This window comes from Sinocyclocheilus grahami, unplaced genomic scaffold (assembly GCF_001515645.1).
Source record: "Sinocyclocheilus grahami isolate Dianchi unplaced genomic scaffold, SAMN03320097.WGS_v1.1 scaffold344.1, whole genome shotgun sequence".
Taxonomy (NCBI): Eukaryota; Metazoa; Chordata; class Actinopteri; order Cypriniformes; family Cyprinidae; genus Sinocyclocheilus; species Sinocyclocheilus grahami.
Window position 1 is genome coordinate 3,066,350 of NW_015505523.1, and position 7,036 is coordinate 3,073,385.

A 7,036-nucleotide genomic window follows, 5' to 3' on the forward strand; every position below is an offset into this window, starting at 1 on the left:
ACTACTTCAGTCTGTGTGCACTGAATTTATTTAATACACAAGTTTCACAATTTGAGTTGAATTACTGAAATAAATGAACTTTTCCACGACATTCTAATTTATTGAGATGCACCTGTATATTGTATATATATGTATATATATTGCATACAATATATATACATATAATTTAGGATGAAGACATGACAACTAATCTAAAATGAATCATCTTATAAACATCTCAGAATACTAAATTGTACTGCCAAATGCATATTTAGTTGGTCAGATAAAAAATTTGCCCTATATTTTTTTTTACGGTTTATACACATTTTTATACTCTCATATATTCGTATATACTTTTAAGTACAGCTTAATGTAAGTACAGCTTATACATACAAGCTGGATATATGTATGTATGTATGTATGTATACGTCCTCTGTGAACCAGAAACTATAATAACTAATGCAGCATAATGTATTTTTGTACATTTTGACAGTCGGACACGAATTAATGCAAAACAACAATACGGTAAAATAGGAAAGAATAAAACACCAGGATAAGATGATGTGCAGTGTCATTTCAACTTGTCCTTTACATATTGTACCTTTAAAAACACATTTTTAGTCTCGCTGAACTGCATGTTAAGCGCCTTCCTGTCTCCCTTCCGCAGTTTTATCTTACACTGATGTCTTTATCAGTTAAGTACATTATGTTGAAATATAAACTGCACACGCACCTTCTTTAATCTGACAATACGCCATGGACAAATAAATATTTCTGCTTCAGAATAACGTTACTCTGATGAACAACTCTAGTGGACCGACCCCTTTCCTTTCCTTTCCTCTCCTTTCCTCTGTTATGTGCTAGACAGAGTGACGCCCTTTGGTGACGCATAATTTATGCATTTCAGGGCAGAGATCTCTAAAAAATATTTAATCAAAAACGAAAACGAATTTTTGTCACTTACTATCTATAGATCAGAGAAAAACAGCCATCTGTTTACCTCAGTGGCGCCTCTGTTGGTGTGACAGAAGCACACGTACGGCAACAGAAGAGGTACAAAATACAAGCTGTTCGATGCCTTTGCGTGTCAGCAGCGGTGATGCCTTTTGCTTATGCAGTGCTGCGATTTAAAATATGCTGTTATTCATACGAATTGTTACAGAAAATTTGTTTTGATTTATTTGGATTTTTCGGAATCACACGGAAATACAATAACATAAATCAAAAAGGAAAGTTCAATGTAAGATACAACAGCATGACCACTGCAAGAAAAATTAAGAAATATATCTTTCTTCGAAAAGTTTGAATTACATTTGTATTAAAGGACTTAATTCTCCCAAAGAGATTTAACCAATTGTAGACTAATTGAAGCAAAGTCTCTTCCTCAACTTTGCAGAATACACAAAGGTTAGAGCAAATGATCTATCTATATCTAAAAAATAATAACAATGACATAACACATTTTTAAAATAAAGTAAAAATTTATTTATTCAATTAAATTGTCTAAAACCACATATGTGAATTATGTGTTTTGTTTATGGAGCAACCCTAAGAAAATGTATATTCATGACTAAAAAACTATGTTTTATGTAATAATAATAATAATAATAATAATAATAGCCTAATAATAATAGTAGTAATAGTAGTAGTAGTAGTAGTAGTAGTAAAGGTTACAGGGAAAGTGTTTTAGTCTTTTTACTTGGTTACACCACTTGACATTTGATTAATTCAATTTCACGTTTGTTGAAAAAGGTATAAACATTTTTCAAAATGTATATTGCCAACATAAATAAAACACATCACATTTAGTCTTATAGTAGTAGTAGTAGTAGTAGTAAAGGTTACAGGGAAAGTGTTTTAGTCTTTTTACTTGGTTACACCACTTGACATTTGATTAATTCAATTTCACGTTTGTTGAAAAAGGTATAAACATTTTTCAAAATGTATATTGCCAACATAAATAAAACACATCACATTTAGTCTTTTTAGGACATATTCATTGGTACTGAACCAAAAATCAAAAACATATTCAATTTAATGTAGCTGAGCACCAGAACCTTTTATTCTTTCTTTACGCACCCAATGTTTCAGATAACAATATTTTCATTTCTCAGGAGGAAACTATGGGGCAGATTTGCAACAAAGTGACTGTAACATGAGAATGAATGCAGCGGGTGGGTGGAGTGATGTAAAGATGTGGGGGGAGTTTAAGATCTTAACCAAGGTGGGAGAGACCACTGAGTCAAAATGGTGCCTCAGTACAAGACAAAGAGGCTGAGACTGCAGCAGTTCCCATGGTAACAGAGCAGTGAGAGGGAAGGTTCACTTGTTCAGAAGCTTCAGCAACATCACCGGCAAAAAACACAAGAAGTGTTTCACTCTATCAAATGTTTCACTATCATTTTTGACAATATAAATTCATTTTGTGAGATTTTAGTTTTAAATACACTGCTTTGCCCTCCGCCTTCATCCACCCTATGCTGCTGGAAAGATGGTATGAGCCAGCCCACAGAATAAATCAATCCCAATTGGGGCCCCCTCCCTCCGGTTGGCACATTCCACTCACTGCAGAGGGGGGATTTATGTATGTACGAAGAGACTGGTGTTCATTGTAGCAGAATTGCAGTGCACTGGACTGTACAGAACTGGGTAGCATCCACACTGTCTATGAGGGTGCGGTCCGGCTGCACTGAAAGCAACAACACTGACAGATAGAGAGAGAGAAGGAATAAGACAGAAGAGGAGGGAGAGATTTCACCACAAGAGGAATACAGCAAGGGTAAGAAATAGAGTGAAATGGAGAAAAGAGGGTAAAAAAAGGCCAAAAATAGACAAATACAGCACTGTGGTCTTTTTTATGCATCTCGATCTCCATTTACTCCTATTTTCTTGTATGCATCCTTTTAAATGTATTGCTTTCTTTTAATTTGATTAACTGAAATTCATTGCATATTTTGTTCCCTGTATCATATTTTCATATGTAAGGGTCTTATATTGCCATTTGTGCATCTGGCCTAGTTTTTTTGCTGTCTGCAACACGTGATTTCTTCATCTATAGATGCCTAAGTGTTTACATTGAACCAGATTACATTCAAAACGTCTGTTTTTGTTTCTGTGCTTTTGCTCTGAATAATATGGTATATTCCATGAGGTGATTGGATCCCTGCAAGCACAACCTATGTGCAAAATGGGGCCGGCATTCTCCAATACACTGCTAAAATCCTATTCAAAATCATTAATGCTACTCATTGACCATTTTAGGTATGGATGTATATGTATTTAGTTGATTATGAATAGCTCTAAATCTGTTTATAGAAAAGATTCTGATGATCATCACCTGGAAATGCAGGGTTTCAGGATGATGAAATGTGTTCCTATCAGATCATTGCAATCCAAGGTGAGGTTTTGGTTTTCTAGGGCAGCAGCTTTTAGCAAAGCAGTAGTAAATGATACCGAGGGAGGAAAGACAGGAAGTGAAGCAGAGGGTATGAGAGTCTTGGACCACAGGAAGATGCTTCCACTAGAGACTGTGCACTGTAAACAGAATCGATAACTTTTTATGATAAGGTTTCATTTGTTAACATTAGATATACTAACACTATAATGAAAAATGCCTCTAAGGTATTTATTAATCTTAATTAATGTTAATTTCAACATTTACTAAGATCAAAAGTTGTTTCTGTTAATATTATTTAATGGACCTGAGCTAACATTAGCTAACAGCTGTATTTTTATGAAATAATGTTAACAAGGATAAATACTGTAACAACTGTGTTGTTTAGTTAAACCATTAACTAAAGGACCTTATTGTAGTCACCTCAGAATCTGTACATAATTTATCCCCTAATTCTCTATATTAATAGTTGTAGCATCACTTGATCAATTACACTTTTCTTCAGGGTTTTTTTTATTTGCATCTATAAGAACCTTTAACATCCATGGAACCTTTCCATTCCACAAAAGGTTCTTGATAGTGGAAAATGGTTCTTTAGATTAATAAAATGTTTTTCCACATTGGTTCTTTTAAGAACTGTTCACTGAAATGTTCTTCTAGGAACCACAATGGTTCTTCTATGGCATTGCTATGAAAACCCTCTTTTGAAACCTTTATTTTTAAGAGTGTAAGAAGTAATGGTTATTCTAAGAACTCTTCACTGGAAGGTTCTTTGGAGACCCAAAATAGTTCTTCTGTTGCATCACTGCGAAAAATTTAAGAGTGGACAAATATACTTTTATTGGCTGGATTATGATTATGAATTTGTTAATCCAGATGAGCAGATTAATTTTTGTGAGTTATTGTGTGTGTGTGTGTGTGTGTGTGTGTGTGTGTGTGTGTGTGTGTGTGTGTCACTTTTCAAAACACTTATAAATCACACAGAATGGAGTGTATTGAAAATCTGAAATAGCACAAAGTCTCCTGTAAGGGGTAGGTTTAGGGGTAGGGTTGGTAAAGGGCAATAGAATATACGGTCTGTACAGTATAAAAACCATTACGCCTATGGGATGTCCCCACTTTTCACAAATGTAAACCTGTGTGTGTGTGTGGCAGGATGAAAGGAGACACCCCTGTGAACAGCACCATGAGCGTCGGTCAGGCCAGGAAGCTGGTGGAACAGCTAAAGATTGAAGCCAGTTTTTGTCGAATCAAGGTGAGGGTTGCCATGCAAAATAACCAGAAAATGTGGCAAATAGGAAGCAGATCAGTGGTAATCCTGCCTGCCTATAAAAATGTTTTATTATACCAGCCCGTACGTAGCAGAATCATTTGTATCAGATGTGATCAAAGATCTGGAATCAGGTTAATAGGTATGACCTAATTCTACAATCCTCCTGGTAAAGTCTGTCCTACAAGTACAATTTGAAGCATTCAACAGTCTTTAAGCATTGACCTCAACCTTGCATTTCACTCATACAATGTTCTATTTAATTAAAATGCTGTTTTAGCCAAGATAGGAAGGTGCCGTGTGTAAGGCAAGACAGTGTTTTTTTTTTAGGAACTGCTCTGAGATTTTGGGCTATTTTGTATCCATAACTTGTCTTCATTTTAGACTGGTGGAAAGAAAACATTCAAAATACCCATTTAAGTGTTCATTTTATTATGCTTTATTTATTTGTGTGTAGATTTCAACTGCAAAGCTGCTTTCTCAAAATGAGTTTATTCCCATGCACAGAAACCTCCCCTTCAGTAGCAATTACATACATTGAACTTTAGTTTTATTTACATTTTGGAGGTTTTTACAAGAGAGTTTGTTCATATAACATTCACCTGATTCATATAACGTTTTTTTGTGCTTTTGATAGCTTTTTCTGATTTATGGAGTTATCCAAATTCCCCTCTATAACTCTCTTGTCAAATGAACAAAATGAAACAAGAATTTTTGTCTCTTCTAGAAATGTATGCAAATTAGTGTATATTTAATTAGATAATACCATACTTGCATATTTGAACATAACATTTGATAAAACTTGTAATATAAAACAATTGATAACCTGAGGAAAGCATATGTTCATTTTTTTTAAAATCTTATTCGCCTGCAGTGTCTTGTCTTATAAGACAAAGACTTTCAGCTTTCTTAGAATCAATAGCTGTTTGAGTGCTTTTCATTTCAGCACTGACAATCTGTCTGGATTCTTAGGTGTCTAAGGCAGCGGCGGACTTGATGGCCTACTGTGATGCCCATGCATGTGAGGACCCTCTCATCACCCCTGTGCCCACTTCAGAAAACCCGTTCAGGGAGAAAAAGTTCTTCTGTGCTCTACTCTGAGCAGCACACAGGAAGAGCAGGATTAGTCTCATTTAGATGATAATGATTTGTGTATGCACATCACACAACACAACACTCAACAAGACACGACACAGCAAAATAAATCCCAAATTAAGCTTTAATAAATGTAAAGTGGTTTCTAAACTTCAACTATTGACAGTGCAAAGACCAAATGTACAAAATCATGCTTGTGAGGATATTTTTATTCTCCTGTTTTTTTGGGAAACCCTGTTCCTTTTCATTAAGGGGACAAAACAGCATCAAGATTGATGCAAATTGATTAGATGAAACACACACTGATACACACATATGCAAGCACACAGTTTTTTTAATCAAGCAAAAGGAAATAGGTGTGGGTCTGGATATTTCAATAATTTCAAATTTTATTATATTTAAGACATTCGTTATGTTCTTCACATAGCATAATATGGTGATTTACAAATTCTATATGTATATTTAGATTTTTTTAAATGTTTTGTTTGAGGTTACTATGTACGCTGGTTGACATTTCTGATTAACTGGTAGAGCTGTTAAAGTTTAGATTATTGTGAGAAAGTGAGACGGCTAATACCTACACACAAATGCCACCAGTGCATAGCACTCCTAAAGGGGTTTGTAAAATGAAATTTATGTCCTAAAATCAATTAAATTTTTCTGACCACTAAAACAAGTGGTATCTAGTATGGAAATTAGTTTAAAAGATAAATTACTGAAGAAAAATGTAAAGAGAATATCTGTTCAAACTTGTGGTCCCAAGTAATTAAAATAATGCAGACAGAATCCAATGAAGGAATGAATAAATCTTTTAAACACAACACACTTGAGTGTACTGCTTATTGAGAAAAAAATCACTATTGTTTAACAGTTTGTGCTAAATTTTTTATTTTATTTTTTGGAACGGAATTTAAAGGTGACATATCATAAAAATCGGACTTTTCCAGGTTTTAAGTGCTATAATCAGGTCCCCGGTGCATCTACCAACCAAGGAAACGTGAAAAAGATGAACCCAGTAACTTTGTTTTGGTCAGCCTTTTTCTGCAAGCGTCTGAGAAAATGAGTGCGTCTGATTTATCTCCCCTAGTGACATTGCAAAGGGATCTCATTATAATATTACCACCCCTTAATCTGTAAATTTCCACCCAGGGCGCCGTCATTTTGATTTCGCAAGCGACAACGGTGTAGTAGCTTTAATGCCATGGTGAAAGTCTGAGCAAAACATGCCAACTCTTCTGTCTTTGGCTGCACAGACGAGCACAGAACACTGTTTAGAGTCCCAGCCTCAGAGGAGACAA

At 34.9% G+C, this 7,036-nt stretch overlaps 2 protein-coding genes across 2 annotated transcripts in view; one reads left to right on the forward strand and one right to left on the reverse strand.

The window, feature by feature from the left end:
* The window catches only part of bscl2 (BSCL2 lipid droplet biogenesis associated, seipin), a 12,069-nt gene extending 11,257 nt beyond the window's left edge, over positions 1-812 (reverse strand). Inside the window, exon 1 of the mRNA XM_016228860.1 lies at positions 713-812. The gene's annotated coding sequence lies outside the window, so the exon portion shown is untranslated. The remainder of the gene's footprint in view (positions 1-712) is intronic.
* A 1,759-nt stretch (positions 813-2,571) lies between these two features.
* Positions 2,572-6,352, forward strand: LOC107548154 (guanine nucleotide-binding protein G(I)/G(S)/G(O) subunit gamma-3). Its single transcript, XM_016228713.1, has 3 exons — positions 2,572-2,758; positions 4,529-4,628; positions 5,616-6,352. The coding sequence occupies exons 2-3, from the start codon at positions 4,530-4,532 to the stop codon at positions 5,742-5,744; spliced, it is 228 nt and encodes a 75-aa protein (XP_016084199.1). The 5' UTR covers positions 2,572-2,758; position 4,529; the 3' UTR covers positions 5,745-6,352.
* Positions 6,353-7,036: the final 684 nt, after the last annotated feature.

Excerpts from the sequence above, each read along its gene's own strand:
- LOC107548154 (XM_016228713.1), top strand. The coding sequence starts at position 4,530 with ATGAAAGGAGACACCCCTGTGAACAGCACCATGAGCGTCGGTCAGGCC. Across the intron at positions 4,629-5,615 it reads CCAGTTTTTGTCGAATCAAG|GTGTCTAAGGCAGCGGCGGA; the intron begins GTGAGGGTTGCC and ends CTGGATTCTTAG.